Below are 20,620 nucleotides of genomic sequence, written 5' to 3' on the forward strand. Positions count from 1 at the left end.
GAATATACACTCATAGAATGGAATATTACAAAATATTAAAATAAGTGGATTATATATCCTAGGATCAACATGGTTTATCTCAAAAATATAACATTGAATAGACAAACCAGATTATTTATATAGTGTTTAAAAAACACCCAAAATAAAACTGTATATTGTTAATATATTGTTTAAGGATACCTACATTTGTAGTAAAAACATATAAAATGGACAGGAAAGATATTCTAGTTCCCTCTGAGGAGGAAAAGAGGGTACAAGAATGGGGGCAAGGAGATTTTATTTGAATTTATCACATTTTATTCCCCCTATTAAAAGAACTTAAATATGGCAAAATGTCAACATGTATTAAATTTGAGTGGTAGCTACATGACTGTTATATTATTATTTGTACTTGTATGTGGTTGAAATATTTCAGAAATAAAATAAATATATTAAAATAATGTGATAGTAACAGATAGACACTCTTCTAAAATAAAATTACTTACGGGCCAAGGTGGTGGTACAGAAGTTACCTCTGGAGTATGAAAATAAGCAACACCATTATGATAAGTGTAAGGATATCCAGTTGAAGTTGTTAGATACATTGTTCCAGCTGCTGGCATTATACTGGAACCTAAAAGCAAAGATTAAATAACAATAATTGAAATGTTCAATTCAACTTTTAAAAACGGAATTTTTCTTTTTGTTTAAAGATTGGCACCTGAGCTAACAACTGTTGCCAATCTTCTCTTTGTTTTTTTTTCTGCTTTTTCTCCCCAAATCCCACCAGTACAAAGTTCTATGTTTTAGTTGTGGGTTCTTCTAGTTGTGTCACGTGGGACGCCGCCTCAGTGTGGCCTAATGAGTGGAGCCGGGTCCGTGCCCAGGATCCGAACCGGTGAAACCCTGAGCCACCAAAGTGGAGTGTGCGAACTTAACCACTTGGCCATGGGGCCGGCCCCTAAAAATGTAATTTCTGAACATTGGAAAATCTTTATCCTAACATACCTATATAGCTACAGTAAAAATTGAATGTTACAAGTTTTTTTAAAAAAAAATTCCGTATGTTAAAGTATCTTTGAAGTATATATAGTCATGTGTTGCTTAATGACAGGGGTATGTTCTGAGAAATGCGTCATGAGCTGATTTTGTTGTTGTGGGAACATGAGAGTGTACTTACACAAACCTAGATGGTATAGCCTACTACACATTTAGGCTATATGGTAGTAATCTTATGGGACTACTGTCATATGTATAGTCTGTCACTGACTGAAACGTCATTATGTAGCGCACGACTATATTTTCAAACTCATTATCTTAGAGCTTATATTAGCCTAAGGTGAATAAAAGAAAAAGAAACAAGTTTAATAAGGAATACTAAAGATTCACCAATTCAGATTTTAATACTAATTAATGAAGAAACAAAGCTTAACAATTTATTTATTTATTTATTTATTTTTCATTTAAAGATTTTATTTTTTTTTCCTTTTTCTCCCCAAAGTCCCCCAGTACATAGTTGTATATTCTTCATTGTGGGTCCTTCTAGTTGTGGCATGTGGGCCTCTGCCTCAGCGTGGTTTGATGAGCAGTGCCATGTCCGCGCCCAGGATTTGAACCAACGAAACACTGGGCCGCCTGCAGAGGAGCACGTGAACTTAACCACTCGGCCACGGGGCCAGCCCCAAGCTTAACAATCTAGATTATCAGCCAAGTCATTACCTTTACAAATATAAATTATACATCATTTAGAGTTACCTGAAGACTATATAGTGAAGTCCCTAAGACCTTAGTAAGAGCTTTTATTTGTAAAAGGCCAAAGATAAGGGAGGCAATGAAGTTGGAGAAAATTCTACTTTCCTGAAGACATTTTGGTTCCACTCTACAAATCCTTTAGATCTATTATCAGCAAATATTCATTCATGCCACGAGTCTCTTTTATTCTCGAATCTCCTTTTGCTACAACTGCTGCTGTTGCAATCGTGACCACAAATCTTCACGTGGCTAGTTTTGGGTCCCCATCTCTTCTCCAAGATTAAGTTATATATACCCGTCCCCCCAAAATAAAAAAATAACATTTTTCGTTGTCAGGAGGAGACTTTAAAAATTTATATAAGCCAAGTTAGATTAAGTACTCGACCAGGAAGGTTATATAAATTACTGGAAGTGGCAATCCTTCTACCACTATACCAGTGCTTCTCAAAATTTAACATACATTAGAATCACCTAAATACTTTATTAGAATACAAATTCCAAGGCCCCATCTCCAGAGATTTGCATTGAACAAGTCTGAGATAGGGCCTGAGGATTTGCTGACTACGCCACACTGTAAGCAGTACTAGCCTACCACTTTAAGCAGCACTACCACTTGTCAGCTTTTATATTTTCACTGCATTTCATCTAGTATTGTTACTGCTTATTCTAGTGGTTCTTAACCCAATCCTTTTGAGAATCTGATGAAAGCCATGGATCCTCTTCTCAGAAATATATACACTCAAATAAAATTTTGCATATAATTCAGGAGGTTCATGGATTTCCCTCCAAAGATCATCAAGGAACCAAAGGCTTATCTGTTAAATAAATAAATTTTGAGTGAATATTATTACAAGACATTAAACTAGGCCCTAGTGATACAGCTAAAAAGGAAAAGAAAAAATTCAACATGCCATGGTCTCTATCTTCATAGAAATTAGGTTCTGGTGGGGAAGACAGTCATTAGCTAATTACACAATTAATTAATTAAATACAATTTTGATAAATACATGAAAAGGTAGTATAGGGTATTAACTGGGTAGTATAGGGTACTATGCTGAACATTTCAATTACATCTAGAGAGAGACTTTAGTAAATATTACATGTGAAAAGTTAACTTACAGTAAAGATGCCTAATTTAATAAATGGGAAGACTGAGAAAAAAAGAAGGGTAGAGTTAAAAGCATTACAGAAATTTGAGGAAGGTACATAACTTAGTCAATTCCTAAAGCTTTAGGAATTGTTCACTCTGATAATTATGACTTATGTGGTTGAATTACAGTACATACTGTGCAAACAGAGTTTCTGAGATTGGCTCTATATTTTCACTTCTAGTATTTTCACTCTAATTTTAAACTACTTTTCTAATTATAAAATTTTCTAATTAGTAAATCTAAATTACTTCTAATTACTTTTAAAATTTTAACTTATATTTTTATCAGATTTTTCCTTTAAAAATGTAACCAGGGGCTGGCCCTGTGGCTCAGTGGTTAAGTTTGTGTGCTCCACTTTGGCGGCCCAGGGTTTCGCTGGATTTGATCCTAGGTGTGGACCTGGCAATGCTCATCAAGCCATGCTGAGGCGGTGTCCCACACAGCTAGAAGGATCTACAACTAGAATATACAACTATGTACTGGGAGCTTTGGGGAGAAGAAGAAGAAAAAAAAAAAGATCGGTAACAGATGTCAGCTCACGTGCCAACCTTTAAAAAAAAAAAAAAGATGTAATTATGCAATATATTTAAGCATTATTATTTATGTAAATTTTTCCCTAGCCCACCACAAATCTTATATTAATTAATTTGTGGTAAGAAATATTCATTTGACCACTAACTTTGCTAAAACAACTTTATTAAATGAAAGAAACTTAGTATTTTAATAAAGTTTTATAAAAAGTCTAATATTTCAAAAAAGAACCATGCAAAAACATTGAAAAATACAGTAGTTCTCAATACATACGAGGAATCCCTACTTGTTGTTTTCTTATTGCCGGACCAATGTTCAGTTTCTTATCTTTATAATTAAGTTTTTCAGCCTAAAATAAGAAAAAACAAATTATTTCATTATTTTGGCACTATTGTTCATAAAACCAATAAGGAAAAAATAGAAACATTTTCAAAATTCAGACTATAACAGCCTTTGAAAGCAGCAAAACCTAGTGAAAAGGGCAAAGCCTTTGTATTTAAATAGATCTGGATCTGAATCTTAGCCAATGCTCTGACTCTAACTCGTTATCTGGAATTCTATTCATGGATCCTGTATTTGGGAATTCACCTATTCACTAAAATTTATTTGTATCCCCCCATATCAATACTCACTGACAATTTAGTGGTTATTAGCGGACATGAGCAGAGGTGAAAAATATGAGCTGCCTGATTTATTCACAATAGCCCAGACTTGGAAGCAACCTAAGTGCTCAACAACAGATGAATGGATAAAGAAGACGCGATATAAACAATGGAATATTACCATAAAAAAGACAAAATCTTGCCATTTGCGATAACACGGATGGACCTTGAGGTATTATGCCAAGCGAAATAAGTCAGACAGAGAAAGACAAATACCTTATGATTTCATTTGTATGTGGAAGATAGATAAATAAACACAAAGATATGGAGAGCAGATTGGTGGTTACCAGAGGGAAAGGAGGTGGGTGAAAGGGGGAAAGGAGTACATGTGTACAGGGAGAGCTGGCAACTAGACTTTTGGTGACGAACATGATGCAGTCTACACAGAAGTTGAAATATAATGATGTACACCTAAAATTTATATAATCTTATAAACCAGTGTTACCTCAATAAAAAAAATATATGAGTTGCCCAACACACATGATCTGAGCTGAGGTCAAACAGGGCTATCTTCTTATTTCAGCTCCTGTGCTGTAAACCAGTGTCCTCTTCATGTTCTGTTGAGTGCCACATTTTTCACATTTCTGTACTTTATGTTGGTGATTTTGCTATTTAAAATAGCCCTCAAGTACAGTGCTGAAGTGCTGGCTAGTGTTTCTAAGGGAAAGAAGACTGTCAGGCTTACGGAGAAAATATGGGTTAGATGGGTTTGATTCAGGCATGAGTCATAGTGCTGCTGGCCATGAAGTCAACGTTAATGAACCAACAATATATATTAAATATGATGTCTTTAAACAGAAACACACAAAAACAAAGTTATGTATTGGTTAGTTGATGAAAATACTGTGACCAGAAGCTTGTAGGAACGTAGTCTTGTATTTCTTTGTGGAGCAGCAGTTGAATATTTGCCAATTCAGTGTTCATAGTGACTTTACAGAACATAACTACTATGAATAACGAGACTTGACTACATACAATTTAATAATATGCAATTCAAATTCTATTTTTTCCTAAAAAAAAAATTAAATGTTATGTTTGCCAAATTTAAAGTTATTACACTGAACTGCAGGCTATCGACATTTTCTATGAATACTCTTAGTTTATATAAAGTTTTGCATAGTAGTGAAATAATCTCAGATAACCTCACTCCAGGAATCCATATTTGTAGTGTTTTCAGGAATCCAAAGTGCTGTTAACACTTCAGAAAAGATACATCCCCAAGTTCTCATTTTAAGCAAATCAAGTGAAAGTTTACCTGACAACTTCATAACCATACTCATGTAACAATCTGGAATTCTTCTGCAGATAAAGTTTGTCTTTAATTTTATTGTTTTGGAGACCAATGTCAATCTTAAGATGAGAAAAGTTAAAAAATTTCCTTTTTAGCAACTGATCGTTGTACTGGAACTCTACTATTAAAACAGATACCTTAAAGAATTAGTTTCAAAGAAAGAAGTTCCAAAAATGAAGTTAAATACAACAAAAGATCTTACCTCTTGTAAAATTTTTTGTGCATCTTCTTGTGTTTCAAAAGTGACGAAACCATACCTAAACAAATGTATTAATTATTTTCTTAGGACATCACATTAGCGTTAAGATTTGAAAAAATTTTGTTTTTTAAGAATGGGGCACTGTAGGACTGAGCATTTTTCTATGGTGACCAGCAGGCAAGACTTACGAGAATCATTCACAACTTACTACTGTCACTTCCTCTTAGAGTCAGGGGACTAAAAGAAAAAAAAAAACAACCCAGGGATTTAAAAATATTTTCAGACCTGAGCTGTTTGGCAGGAAAGTATGAGAGATCCAGGTCTGGTTTACAAATTAGGATGCAATGAATTTCAGTCCAGAGAAATAATCTCCTTCTAAAATAATAGAAGTCTTGCTTAAACAGGAATCAAAGTAGAAAAAAAAACCTTAAAAAATTAAAAATTTCAACAATAAAATTTTTATATTGGTAAATGAGCATATAAATGTGTTATTTACTATTATTAGCACATATAAACTGATAATGTAATTATCAATATACTTCCCAAACAAAATCAATTAAAAATATATATAACCCAGACTTTATATCTGCTTTTTCTATATAATTGTCACTTTCAGAGTATAATTCACATAACGTTCAAGATACAAATACATGACATATGCCATGTCCCACAAGCCAAAATAGGTAAACAAAAAGAAACAAAAGAAATAAAAGGTATATCTCCTCAAAGTATAATTTCTAATTAGTTAACTTAAGGAAACTCGTTTGAATAGTGCTAAATATATTGACTACTATTTTCTTCAGTTCAATCACTGTATTATATACAAAGTTTCTTTTTCTAACAAAGGGATTTTTCTTTTTCTATTTGCCCAAACATTAAACAAGGGTTAAGAAAATACTTCTACACTCAATTTTTTGGTAGAACACATACCCCACCCAGTGGAAAAGGCAAAAAATACAGTTTACATTTCTATGGACATTTTTCAATGATAAAAAATGGATATTACCAAAGTATTGCAAATTCAGTATTAGCCAACCACACGAGGTACCATCTCACTTCATCCTAATACTGTTTGTCAGTCTGAGGAAGTATCTCATTTGTTTAAAAATAACCTCTCCATAGGAACCCATCTCTTCCAAAGTGCCCACCTGTCATACTTATGTGTTGTCCCCCATTAATAAAATTTTTTATCCACCTCATTGGTCCCTTCTCTTATGCCTATAAATACGTATGTCTTGCCTCTCTTTCAAGAAAACAAACACAATCTTCATTGATCTCCACTGCCTTACCATTTTCTTTTCTTTAACTCTGCAGTCAAACTTCTTAAGTGAATACACTATGTAGACTACCTTTCACTTCTCTGAAATTTTGCTTTTGTATACACCAATCCACTGAAACAGATCTAAGGTCATTAGACATTTCTAGACAAATCCTACTGCTTCCTTCTCAATTTTAATTCTCCTTGATTCAGCAATTAAAAATCATTCTCATTAGAGTCATATTTCTCTGATTAGTCCCCTAAAGAGGTCTCTGAGGCACAATCTATAGACATTCCTCCGTGTCAGCTTTTTTCAAATAAAGCTCTCTCTAGTCTAAAGTAGGATACAATTCCAAAAGTATCTGATTCCTTTAGCTGCTTCCTTAGCTACTGGACATTAGCTACTCAACATTAAGTGCTTGCTACCTAACAGTGAATGGTCCCTCAGCCTATGCAAAAATAACTTCCCAGAAAATTAAGGAATATTATAGTGTCCCCCTCCCTCCAAACACACACACACACACACACACACACACACACATATACACATAGGAAATAGAGGAGATCTAAAGGTAGGAGGAAAGAAGAGGGCATGACATTCTCCTTTTAAAAAATGGAACCAAAGTAAGTTAGCATACAAAACCTAGTAATCTAATAAAAATACAATTGTTAATTCTATGTAATTGTTAATTCTATAGTGATACTAACCCTTTGGACACTCCAGCTCTGTCATTTACAATTTTCACTTCTTTTACAGACCCATATTGGGAAAAAAATTTTCTTAGATCATTTTCATTTGTCTAATGGCATAAAAAGAGAACACAAAAATTTTTTTCAGTTGATAAAAGATGAAACAACTCTTATGCTTGTTTTGGAGGCAGAAAAGTTGATCAATAAATAATAATATGGAAATAAGAATGCCTCTCATCATAAAAACAGTGCATGAAACCAATAGTTGTTAAAATCAACATAAATACTTTGCTTTATGCAGTAACTATTGTTAAACTATCACATATCAATAAAAATTAAGCTGAACTGTTTAAAACTACAAAGAAAGCTTACCATTTAAAGGAATTCTTATTCTCTAGTTGGCCAGTTTTTAAAAAATAATTTGAGTTAGGCATGCTATAACTAAAGTAAGGGCATATTATACTATTGGTCCTTGTGGCTCAGAGAGGCCCACAGTCATGGCAGTGGAAATAGGTTATGTTGGCCTACACCAGTCACTCTACCTTAATCAGCATTGTCTCCAGGAAGAGTAAGATCTTAGGAAAGAAATATATTTCCAAAGCACTTGAACTCAATTCGTGATAACAATGAAGCAGCTACAAGATTTAAAGTGTTTAGCTGCTTTATTTGTACTCGATATACATTTCAGCTAAATACAGACACTATGATAATATTCAAAATAAAAACTTGAGTTGTAATTAGACTATACTGTACAAGATGTCTACAAAGATAGTTTTGGCATATCTGGTTTTAATTGAAATAGTCTCATAAAAGACTCATATCACCTTTTCCTAAAGTATTCACACTAAATTCATTGTAATTTCATTTTATGGTTCAGCTGTGATGGCCACAAGAGGAACTCTAAATATCCCTAGAAAAAAATTTCCTTTATCAACATAGGAAAAGACATGCTTAACAGTAGAGGTATGCCTTGGGTTCCTCACTACTTATATACACTATTGGTTTTTCGTTGGTAACTAAAGCCTATTAAATTGGATGATGACAATACTGAGTTAATCTAAGAATAACTGAATGCCTCTTATTTCAATAAACACACAATGGAATCAATGCCAGGATAAGGACTTCTATTAGGGATTTGAAAACAAATTAATTCAAACTATTCTCTGGCAGAAGAATCACTAGCTCAGTTCTGCAGCTCCACTTCTCCACTGAAAAGTAAGGAACAGAAAGTCAAGATGATTAAATATTAAGAGGGATGGGCTGTAAGCTTCTAAAAAGAAGTGTTTTTAAAAGATGGAGACTGCTTGCTCCTCCAGTAAACTATTTCCTTGCTGGCATTTGTCTGTAGTTTGGGAAAAGGTACAAGAAAGGGAACGGCAGCAGTTACCTTAAAGCTATAAGTGCATTGTAACAATGGTTCCCCAAAGTTCATTTTGTGGCTGATAGGCAGTAACCTAGAATAACCTAGCCATAGAAATGTTTACATTTATTGATGACTTATTTAAAAAATATACTAAGCTACTGTAATATAAATAAATTCTGAGCAAGAATACTTAACTTGAATATTTATGGTCGGTCATTAATATTTTCCACAGAAACAGAAAATCTTTTAAAAAATAAGCATTTCATAAGAAATCATTTTTGTTACTTTATTTTTAGTGAACCAATCACATACTTGCTTACGACTCATTATTTTGACAACATTAAGTGTAACATTTCTCTTGAGCAGGAAAAAAATAATTCCATCCAAATTGTGACAGATTATTATAGGGAAATGACAAGTTACAAAAGTCAAATATCATACTCTGATGACACAGAGATTTTTTTTAATTAAGAAAAAAGACAAATCTCTCTGTAATTTCCAATACGTAATATGGAAGCTTGGAAATTCTTCTATACATTCACTTGGAAGTAAGGGTATTGCACTTAAAATATTCATGCATGCCTTTCCTGTAGGTGTAGGGCACGGCAGACTTCTCAAAACTATGTCTCTCTGAAAGAATGAAATAGCTGATTATATTATTTAAATATATTACTGCTAAAATGCTTTATTCTAACAAGGATGCAGGCCTTTTTTAGTGATCAAATTCTAAATTAGGTGCTAGAAAGCAAGGTGCAGAAGATGGAAGTCAGGGGGTCACTCAGGAATCTGAGATAAAAGTTGAAATAGGGGCCTGCCCAGCGGCACAGTGGTTAAGTTTGCAAGCTCTGCTTTGGAGGCCTGGGCTTTGTTGGTTGGGGTCCTGGGTGTGGACCTACGCACCGCTTCTCAAGCCATGCTGCAGCAGGCAACCCACATATAAAATAGAGGAAGATGGGCATAGATTTTAGCTCAGCAAGAAGAGGAGGATTGATGGCAGATGTTAGCTCAGGGCTAATCTTCCTCGGGGGGGGGGGGGGGGGGGGGGGGAAGAAAAAAAAGTTGAAGATAAAAGATAAGAAAAAAGATTTCACAGGACTAAGTTTTGTGTGTGTGCTTTTTGAGTCTTCTTTTGAAAATTATAATCATTCATTATTTGGACTATTGGAGTACTGTGCAAGAAAGAATAATTAGTATGGTATGGGAAATAAAGTATATGGAGTTATGGGTCAGAAAACTAGGATTCTGGTCTTCAAGCTGTCCCTAAGTAGCTAGGAGCCTATAGACATGTCAACGAGCCTCAATTTCCTTGTATGTGAAATCGGATAACTATATACACTCTATTTAACCAACATTGTTGTTGAAAAGATTCTTTATAGCAAGACAATTTGAAAACAACTAATCATTCTGCAAATGTTATTTTTATAGTTGCAAAAAGAAACAATTTCTGAGAAAAATAACTTCTAATGCAAAAAATGCACTATGTTGCATGCATAAATAGGTACCTTAAAGTCAATTCCTCCTACAAAGATGCGATTAGGGATCACTGTTCCATATCTTGGGGCACTTGTTGGGTTATTCAAAGGCACAGGTGATACAGGATTAGGGGATGGAGATAACGAATCTGTTTGCGTCTGATTTGATGTTTGCTGTAAAATAAAACTTTTTTAAATTTTTAGCACTGGGTATACGTTTTGATGCAGGCTGAAAACATCTATTTTTCAAGAAATGAATCATTTAAACAAAATGTAGTATTTCAGACTTTAATTTTATTCTAATATTATGAAGATTATAATTAGAACTAATAACTTTTTGGGGAAACAATAATATAGGATATGTAGAATCAACTTCACTACGGAGAAAATCTTAAATCTCAAATGTATTATTTAAATATACTTATGTTTATTATTAAATACACTATTTAAATATTATAAATGTTAAGAAGGAATATTAAATTCAAATAAAAGTTTGAGAAAGAGAATAGCAGCCGTGCACAGCTCGGAGCTGGCCTGGCACAACCGATTAGATCCTGGTGTTGCTGGGAGTTGGCTTGGAACTCATAGCTACGCTGTGGCATTCTCTCGTTAACAGAACACCAACATCACGCAAGGCTACTGTATGACTGTGATGGATCAAGACAAAAACAAGCCCACTCTGTAATCATGTCGGAACCTTGACAGTAACAAAAGCAATGTCCAAATCACAAGAATAACCAAACATCCCTCTATCCCGGCTTATATGAGTGATTGCTCCTTCATCAATCACAGCTGTAGCCTCAATCTATTTTTTCTTGCCTTGTAGATAAGAATTAACATACTCAATCACAGAATTAGTTCCACTTCCTGACAACATGCATTTCAGAGGAAAGCCCTTCTTCCTTAAACTCTCTCTAAAAATGGGCTTAACCTGAGCCAAATCCTATAAGTTTTTTCTAACACACTCTTACTGAGAGGCTCCACGGAGTATGTACTTCCTTGTTGCAACAATTCAATAAACCAACTTCATTAAACTACAGACATGTTCCTTGAGGTCTTTGGCTAAAGGGCATTGACAAGTTAATAAACTCTGACGTTCAAGTTCACTGTTTTTCAGCTCTAAAGTCAAATTTTTAAATGCACTTGTCAATTTGCAGATTGGACTGATTTTGTAAAAAAAAAATTATATACCTTAGAAATAAATTTTTATACTAAAGAATTGAGCTCATAGTACATATTCAATGTTCACAATTCTAAGTCAGGGGACCTAACTTAGATTTTAATAAGTATATATTAACATATAAGCCTTTGCACAACGGCAAGATAATAGACTTCAGGTACATCTGAAAAAAAACAAGATTTGAGAAAAGGACTTTGAAGAGAAACTAACTCAAGATCTTGTTAATTATTTTCCTCCTGGGAACACTATACAGACTTCTGAGACAGTCTAACATACTAAATGAGTGCTTCAACAAGTCTGAAATTCATAATTTCAATTCTCTGAGAAACAAATACATGAAAATGAATTTCTAATGTAGGTACTGGAGTTGTTCTTTTTCACATTTGTTCTCCCCTTTCACTTCACTGGCCAATAAAGCCATAATCACTCTTCAAAATGTACAGAAAACTGACTATGCCAGTGGTGACTATGGGGTGATAGGCTGGAGTTAGGGGGTTCCATTCCTTACCTAGTTTTGAGGGGGAAAAACACATACTCCCTAATAAGGGAGTTCATAAAAACATCTATTAACCCACAAAAAAGTCATCACATTTAATAATTGCTATGTTGTAGTTTCCAATTAAAGAAACTGGGAATCCAATCTTAACAGCATCCTCTCTGGGCATTTGGAGGTAATTAATAACTTCTGTCACTTTACTTTTAGGACGTAGTGCCCAGAATAGATGATTCTAGGATGTTCAGTTTTATTTTTCAACTGTGAATTTGTATTGCTAGACATAACAGAACAGTTCTGGTAGATATAATCTTGTCTCTCTGCCTGTTTGTTTAGAAAATGTAGAAATTACTTATTTGCAAAATTTTAAAAAAAATCAGTCTTCCTAAAATTTTCTTCTTAAAAACAAAATGAGTTCAATAGATGAACTCATTTGTTCTCAAATTTATTTAAATAGAAGTCAGCTCCATCATTTTTCATTGAGAGAGGGATGTCATGACAGGAAGTGAAGAGAGCGCTTTATTCTCAGCCTTGAGAAATTAGTTGAACGACACCGGGAAAAGAAAAATATCAACTTTTTACATCCAATTCACTTCATTCTCCAGCTTCTAAAGCTCCTGCTCTACTGTGGGTTCCAACTGTTTTACTTTTCTCCTTACCACTTTCCAACATACTATGTAATTTACTTATTACGTCGTTTGTCTCTTTCCACTATAACGTAACGCTCACGAGGGAAGGGATTTTGCCTGTTTTGTTCGCTGCACCATCTATAGCGACGGTACACAACAGGTGTTCAATACGTATTTGCTGAACGACTGAATAAACGAATGAATCATTTCCTCCCGCTCAAGATATGCAACCACGAGGCTGCGGGCGGAAAAATACAATATCGACAGCCTAGAAAATATATTCTAACGTTAGCAGGAACAGGGCTCGGGTGGAGGCAACACCGGAGTCCCTCAGAGAAGCTCAGCGATGCAGCGAGGTCAACAATAAAGCCAGCCCCAAATCCCACGGGCAGCAACTTCGCAAATGTATGAAAAGCACCTAGGTAGCTGCTGCTACTGGGTTAGAATGAAGGGTCCTTGGTTAGTAAAACTTCCCGGAGAGTTTATTCAAAATTCCCTCCAGATTCATGTCCCCCTCTGCGTCCTCCCCTCGAGGGAAGAGGGCGGGCTAACCGTCGCCGTCACAGCCTCAGCGCTCCTTCCCCTCCGCGGCCAGCAAGCTGAGGCGCCGGGGGACACGGCCACGGCGACAGCTTCCTCCGGGTCCCTCGGGTCATCGTGAACTTGGGCAGTGACACGAGGATCCAGGCCCTCCCCACCAAAGTGCGGGAGGGAAAAGAAGGCCAGCCAGCGAGAAATTTTGGCCCGCAAGCGCGCCAGCAGCGGCCTCAGTAACCCTCAACCGCACCGCCGCGACGTCCGCCTCGTGCGCAGTCGGTCCCGCGGTGCGCGCTGATTGGCTGCCGGCGGCGCTGGGCGGGGCGCGGCGGCACGTTGCCGCGGCCCCTCGGCCCGCCGCCCTTCCCCCTCCCCGCTCTGAAGGGCTCGGGGCGCACCCGCGGCTGCAGGGGCCCGTCATATCTGGGCCGCAGGTGGCCCCCCGTGTCCCTCGGGCCTTCCGGTCCCCACTGACCAGTAGGGGAGAGGAGGCGTCGGCCGCCCTGGCAACCCCTCCCGGCGGGCGGCGGGGCGGAGTCCGGCTGGAGCGAGCGCAGAAGACGCCGCTGAGCGCGGTTTCGGCGGGAAAGCTGTTTCTCCCGCCGGCCCCCGCCGGGCGCACCGGGCCCCGCCGCCGCCGCCTCCCGGCAGTCCCCGAGCCCCCGGGCCGCCTACGCCCGGGCCAGTCGGTGGCCACTCCTCCCCGACCCCACGCCCCAGCCGGCCGGCCTGCAGGCGGCCGCCCTTCGCGGCGGTCGACGGGCGCCCCGTCCACGGTCCTTCGCCACCGAAGAGCGGCATTTGGGCTCTCGCCCTCGCCCTCCCCGCCCCTCAGGGTCGGAGTCTCCCTCGCCCTTTGCCGCTGGCCCGGGCCCTGGCCGCCGGACTCACCGCCCCGCACTGGCTCTCCATCTTCCTCGACGCTCTTCAGAAACCGGGGGGAACGGCCAGAAACCTGAAGTCTGAGAGGCCCTCACACCAGGGCAGCCACGCCGCGTCTCCCCACGGAGCCTCTCTCCCCCTGGCGGCGGCGGCTGCAGGGGCGCAGGCTCGCACCCGGGGCCTCAACCTGCCCCCGGGGGGTGGGGAGGGGCGGCGGCGGCGCGGGCGGGCGCCGCAAGCCGCCGAGGGGTGCGGGCGGGCGGGTTCGGTGGCGGCCCGGGGTCTCGGCTCCGGGCCGTCTGAGGGGCAGAGCGGGCGGCGAGTCGGGGCCGGCGAGCGTCGTGCGGGGCCAGGGCCGCTCTGGCCTGCTTTCTGCCGGCTGGGGACGGGCGGGCGGGCGGCCCCGCAGAGCTCCATGCGCTGCGCGCCTGGCCCTCTCCGCCCCGGAGAGAAGGCGGCCTCTGGGACGGGTGGGTTTCGAGAGGTGCAGGTGACCTCAGGCTTTACTAAGGCGCGAGAAGCCGGCGGGGGGCGACTGCGGGAGCTGGTGGAAAGCGACGAGGGCACTTTCCAAACTCTGAGCCCCGCGGCCTGACGCGCCAACCTCGCGGGCTCGGGAGACGCCGCGGACGCCGCGCCGCACCTGTTGTCGCTGTCACTCAGGCCCGCCGGGCGGGCGGGCGGGGCGTCGCGGGCGGCCTGGCCGGGACCCGCGGGCCGAGAGCCGCCGAGCAGCGCCTGCCGTCGCCCCGCCGCGGAGCCGCTCGGGATGGAGCCGCCGCGCCGCGGGTGAGGACCGTGCGCCGCGGCGGGAGCCCCGGGGTCTCCTTGAAGGAGGACCGAGTGGCGAAAAGTTTCTAAAAGGTAGCGGACCGTCATATATATCGCCGATGTCACCTGTCGACGACATGTGTATTCTATAGCCAGGTTGTCAGTAATTACAACTAGCAGCCTAGGTAATAAAGGTGATGGTGATGGTCGCTGGCGCGCTCGGGAGTGGCCGCATCTGCCGGCTCGCAGCGGCCCTGCACGTGGCCGCGCTGTCGTCGGCGTCTCACGGGTGAGGAGCTGGAGATGCAGCGAAGTGATGTGCTCACGCTCTAGAGCTGTGGACGATAAGCGGGGATCTTTCTGACAGCAGTTCCCCTTAACCGTTTTGGCATGTGTTTTAAAACAATCAGCGGCGACAACTGTTAAAAGTTAACGCCAGTAATAACTTTTGTACTCTATGTTGTAAAAGTTTGACTTTGGGTTATTTTACTTTCAAGGTAAAAGAGTTAAAAAATAAGCAGCGTGACTATATCAATTTTCAATCTTTTCAAAGATTAGCTCTCGTATTATTTACCAAAAATAAAATGGGAAACGAAATTTTTGTTTCGTTGAATACAGTTCAGCTGAAGCATCCTGAAAGTCATTATATATTTCTGCATGCAGTTTGAGCTCATTTTCTCCGGTTTTAGTTTCTGTGGAAACAATACAAACCTATTCAAATTAAAACATACTCTAGAACAGAATAATTTTGCTGTTCAATACCATTAGAACTGATGTTCTTTGGGCATCTTTTTCCAGTGGTAATGATGGATTTGAGTAGATATTACTATTTTCTCTGTTGCCCAAGTTTTTTCCGACTAAAACCAATTATTTTTGAAGACTGTTCACCACAATAGGTGTTCAATCTGCGACATAGAAAGTAATTAACACAATTTAGAGAACACTATTTCAAGGCCTGCGTTGGGTGCTAATGGAATATACTGTATTTACAGTATGGTAACTCTCCATTCTGTTTATAACCCTTTTAATTCTTAAAGCAAGAGGAGTTTTTTATTTGAGAACTTGAGTAAATCGTGAAATTATTCAGTTCAACTTAGTACACATTTATAGAGTCCTATTATGTGCAGTACATAAGGCTGTGTGCTGTGACAGGAAAGACCAAACGAGTTCAAACCTTTGTCCTTGAAGTATTTTCAATCTAATAATGATTATTATTCAAAATAATGATTACATCAAAATATGCTTATAATAAGATACAAGCAGAATAGGATAAGTCCTATATGAACCATGATCATAGGTCTTTGGGAGTGTGGAGGACAGCTTTGTGGAGCACAGGGTCCAAGGCTGGTAAGGGCATCGTCAAGGCTGAAATACAGGTCTGGGTGGGAAGGGGGGAGGAAAGATATTGAGTCCCTGTCATGTACCCAGCACTGGGTATGACACGTTCTTTTTTAATCATTTTGGTTATTGTCCTCTTTCTCTCTCTCTGGAAATCTGAGCCTTAGGTAAAAGTGACTCGTGTAAAGTCACATTGCTAGTAAGTGGTAGATGCACTTTGCAAACTTAGTTCTATTTGACTCCATTGCCCTTGCACAGTGCACTCTGCCGTGTTATTTATCCCACAGTAATAAGGACATAGAATTTTATTCTGGAGACCTTTGTAAACAGAGGGCCATTGAAGGTTATTGAATCAGCAAGTTATAGAATCAGAGCCAGAATTTAGGAAGATATTCTCAGACCTGAGAGGAGTTTTTAAGGGACTGGAAAAACAGAATTGAATTAGGAGACTAGTCCTCTAGTGAAAGTACTGGGGAGCTAAACAAAAGTGGCGGCAATGAGAATAAAATACTGGGAAAGGGGTAAGAAGAAACCAGAGAGGAACTGAGACTGTTGGGCATGAGTGATGATGGAGAGGGCTTGGTGAGAATCCTTCAGAAGTCTCAAGTTTCAGATACTGGACATGACGTTGACAAAGGTAAATATAAAAGTATGATATGTAACATATTGCAAACCTAAATATCCCATTTTCTTATGTTTCCGGCTAGAATCCCATTGTCTCTCATCTTTTTCCTTCACACAGTCTGCTCAGAGCATAGTTCTTGTTTCAGGGAATTGCCCAAGCCTGCTCTCCTTGTTTGCCTCCCCTTACTGGCAGTTCACCTGTTCCTGCCTCCAGTTTTCTAGCTACAGTCTAACTCGTAGTATCTAATTCAGGCAGTCCTTTTCTTGATAACCCTTTTGATGCGTTCTCTAGCTTATAGACCTAGGTAACGGTTGGCCTCTGTGCTGTGGACCAGTGTTTACTCGAAGGCAGGGGATGTACCAAGGATTGAGACCTGGTTCTTGCTTGCCAGCAGCCCGTGGTCTAGTGGAAGAAAGAGCTAAGTAAGTAGAAAGTTTATATACTCCATGTGCTAAGTGTAGCAGTAGAAGAGTTGCCAGGTGCAGAGAGAGCCCAGACCAGGGAGTGACTTAACTTGGCAGATAAAACAGAATGAAAAGACGTGTTTGGAAGATGCCTCTGCTTCCATTTCATTTATTTCTTGTTCCTAGGTCTATTAACCTATTGTATTTTGGAGGATTATTAGGTGCTTGCTTTTTCTCTATGATGGTTGGATATTTGAAATAGGAGAGATGAAGGACAGGATTTAAAAGAAAATCTGCCTTAAGGAAGCAAAGCGGTCCGTTCAGATCTCCTTTTCCTCTATGGGGAACATAATACTTACACTTAGAGAGGCTGTTACAGAGACGGTCTAGGCTAGAGCAATATCTAATGTGTTGGAAAATTCCTTGTAAAAATTAATTGGTTTATTTGATTATGCTGTTTACTTTGAGCAATTACTTAGACACGAGAATATACAATATAGAACTTACTGTGCAGCATAAGGTAGGAACTCAATAAATATTTGTAGAATAAGAGACTAAATGAACAGACAAGCCTCACCTCACCCTCCACTTTTTCCCCACCTCTCACCATTTTACTCTTCCTTCTGGCATGAGAGTGAAGAACAGTCATTGCCAGAGAACCTTTTTCTTGATTCATTCACCCAAGTGAGGTTTGATAATTATGCACATGTTTCCAGTTGCTTTTTAGGGGAAGACCTTATGTTTGGAACATCTCACCTGCAGAATCCTTTAACATTCTCAGATACTTCCTTAAGAGCAAATAATACTATCAAACACAAAAATAAGACACATACAGCAAGACTTCAGCGCGAGAATGATCACCCAAAACATACCATCCACTCGTAGACTCTATCCTACACTGTTTGCCCTGGCTTGTCTCCCTTTATCATACCCTTACTTGCTCTCACCTCCTATCGCTAACTTTGCTGTTTTTTGGTTTGTTTGGGTTTTTTTTTGGTGAGGAAGATTGGTCCTGAGCTAACATCTGTTGCCAATCTTCCTCTTTTTGCTTGAGGGAGATTGTTCCTGAGCTAACATCTGTGCCAATCTTCCTCTGTTTTGTATGTGAGACTCCACCATAACATGGCTTGGTGAGTGGTGTTTAGGTCCATGCCCGGAATCTGAGCCCACAAACCCTGGGCTGCTGAAGTGGAGCTCAAGAACCTAACCACTATGCCACCTGGCCAGCCCCTAACTTTTCTGTTTTTTAACCTCTTTCCATTCTTATCTCCTCCTTAGATTTGATCTGTAGGGGAGGAAGAAGTTTCCCTCGACTCTCTTAGGGTCCCCGGCTGGGTCTGAAAATTAAGCTGACAAAGACAGATTAGCAGGAGAAAAAGCACACAAACTTTATTGAATTTTTACATGCACATGGGACCCTTCACAAAAGAATGAAGACCTGAAGAAGTGAACAGAGTGGGAAGCTTTTATATGTTTTAGACAAACAATACATTTGTGAGGAAGTGACAAAACAAAGGAGTTTGGGCTAGAGATAGTAAATGGTGAAGAAGTAACTAGGAAGATAAGGGTTAGTTTAACAAGGTTTGTTTGCAGATTCCTCTGGTGCTGGTCTCTGGGCTACTAAGAATCTGTCTCCAGTAAAAGGAAAATTCATTTCCTGCCTGTAGGCAGAAAAGGGGGAGCTTTTTCTACATTTACTGCTGCTTAATTTCTTTCGACTCAAAATAATTAGTATGTCAGAGACATATTTTGGGGTAACATTCTGGTTTCCTTCACATGCCTCAATTCATATTTCGTACACCCTTAGGCATCTTGGCAAAACTTCATATCCCTCATGTCCTATTTATGATGTTTCAAACATCTGTGTACAAACATTTGTTGAATTGCATTGTTGCTTGTTTACTCCTCCAGCAACTACAGTGTTTTCGAGTAGTGGGTAGTTGTTCTCTTGGTGCCCTCTGATCTTATGTACCTAACACAGGCCACCATGTACTGTTGTGTAGATTACTTAATGCCTAAGGGTGTCTGGCTAAAGGAGGGAGTAGGCTGAAATCCAGCCCTTGCTGCTCCACTCACAGAACCATGTAGCCACAGGGCCCCATCCATTCAATGGGAGGGCCATTTTCTAATTCATAAAAAGGTGCTGAATGATCAGTGGCAGCCCTGCCTAAATATAGCTCCTTCACTATAAGATGGTATCAGTAAACACTGATTTCCATTCATCATGCTTTGCTATCACATTCTCAGACATCAGTAACTGCTTGACATTGGGAAAAATTTTTGCCTTGGTGAATGTTGAAAGTTGGGTTCCTCAGGAAACAGACTTTGAGAAATCTGACACTCTGAGAAATGCAGGACTTTTTTGGGGACCTGAGCTTAGGAATGCACCTGAGAGGAGTGAGGAAAGCAGGACTGAGAAAAAGAAGCTGATGCGATGTTGCAACCGAGTCCTCAGCAATCCTAGGATGACCTTCAAAGTTGTCTCTAGAGACCAGGCTTCCCTGCGTCACCCGACTCCCATCCAGCCATCTACAGTCATTGTGATGAGGATTTTTGGTCTGGTTACTTTTAAAACTGCAGATGAGAAACAGGCTCTGAGGAGCAGAGTTTGCTTGCCCTTTGTTGAGAGACATTTACATTGGTGGGTGAAACCTCCATCTGTAGAGATGCCTCCCTCTCTGTGCCAGGAAGAAGGCGGGATGGCCTTATCTCTGGAAATTCTTAATGGGGAAGGCAAGGACTTAAGTTGGTTACTGTCTGGCAACCTCATGTAACTGATTTAGGGTGGTGGCTTCTGGCCTTTACTTAATCCGATTTGATTCTTGTCTAAAAGTTGTGGGACCACCCCATGGCCAGACCCCACCTGCACTGATACCATTTTAACTTTTTTACATGTTCTTTCCTTTGTCTTGTAAAGAGATGGCTCACGTACCTATCCTTAAATTTAGCCTTACTCTCTCCACCCATGTTTGCAGCAGAAGTGGCAGCAGCGGCTCCTCCTGCCCGTGGGCCCTGTCCCCACGCAGCAGCCTGAGTGCCCATGGGGCCTGTCCCCATGCTGGCAGCAGCAGCTCTGACTGCCCGTGGATCCTGTCCTCATGCTATTCCACACTATTCTCTAAATAAAAGAGCACTACTGCAGATCTTGAGAGTCCAAGAAATCTTTCTTTCTACTCCTTGGCTTACTGACCCCACATCAATTGGATGCAGGCTGCTCCCAGGGAGGACACCTGACTTTGGACAAGATGGTTTTCTTTGGCTGAGGGCAGTTTCTGGAGAGGGACTCAGCTGAGAACAACCCACAGTCTCAGCATCTGGTGGAACAGGGGCTCAGTACTGAAGGGGTATTTGGGTACACCACAGCATATGCTAAAGTGAGTTTGTGCCATCGAATGACTTTTTCTCCACAATAG

General features: G+C 40.2%; 1 protein-coding gene across 6 annotated transcripts in view; it reads right to left on the reverse strand.

The window, feature by feature from the left end:
* BOLL (boule homolog, RNA binding protein) overlaps positions 1-14,514 on the reverse strand; it is a 96,025-nt gene extending 81,511 nt beyond the window's left edge. For all 6 annotated transcript variants that reach the window (XR_002801325.2, XR_011428331.1, XR_002801326.2 and 3 more), the window contains exons 1-6: positions 14,079-14,514; positions 10,379-10,522; positions 7,532-7,623; positions 5,569-5,623; positions 3,687-3,762; positions 486-613 (exon numbers count right to left, since the gene is read on the reverse strand). Coding sequence is in view for 3 of the 6 variants with exons in the window: in XM_023622292.2 (XP_023478060.1) it covers positions 486-613; positions 3,687-3,762; positions 5,569-5,623; positions 7,532-7,623; positions 10,379-10,522; positions 14,079-14,099 (516 nt within the window). In the remaining 3 variants the exon portion in view is untranslated. The remainder of the gene's footprint in view (positions 1-485; positions 614-3,686; positions 3,763-5,568; positions 5,624-7,531; positions 7,624-10,378; positions 10,523-14,078) is intronic.
* Positions 14,515-20,620: the final 6,106 nt, after the last annotated feature.

Source organism: Equus caballus, chromosome 18 (assembly GCF_041296265.1).
Source record: "Equus caballus isolate H_3958 breed thoroughbred chromosome 18, TB-T2T, whole genome shotgun sequence".
In the NCBI taxonomy this organism is placed as follows: domain Eukaryota; kingdom Metazoa; phylum Chordata; class Mammalia; order Perissodactyla; family Equidae; genus Equus; species Equus caballus.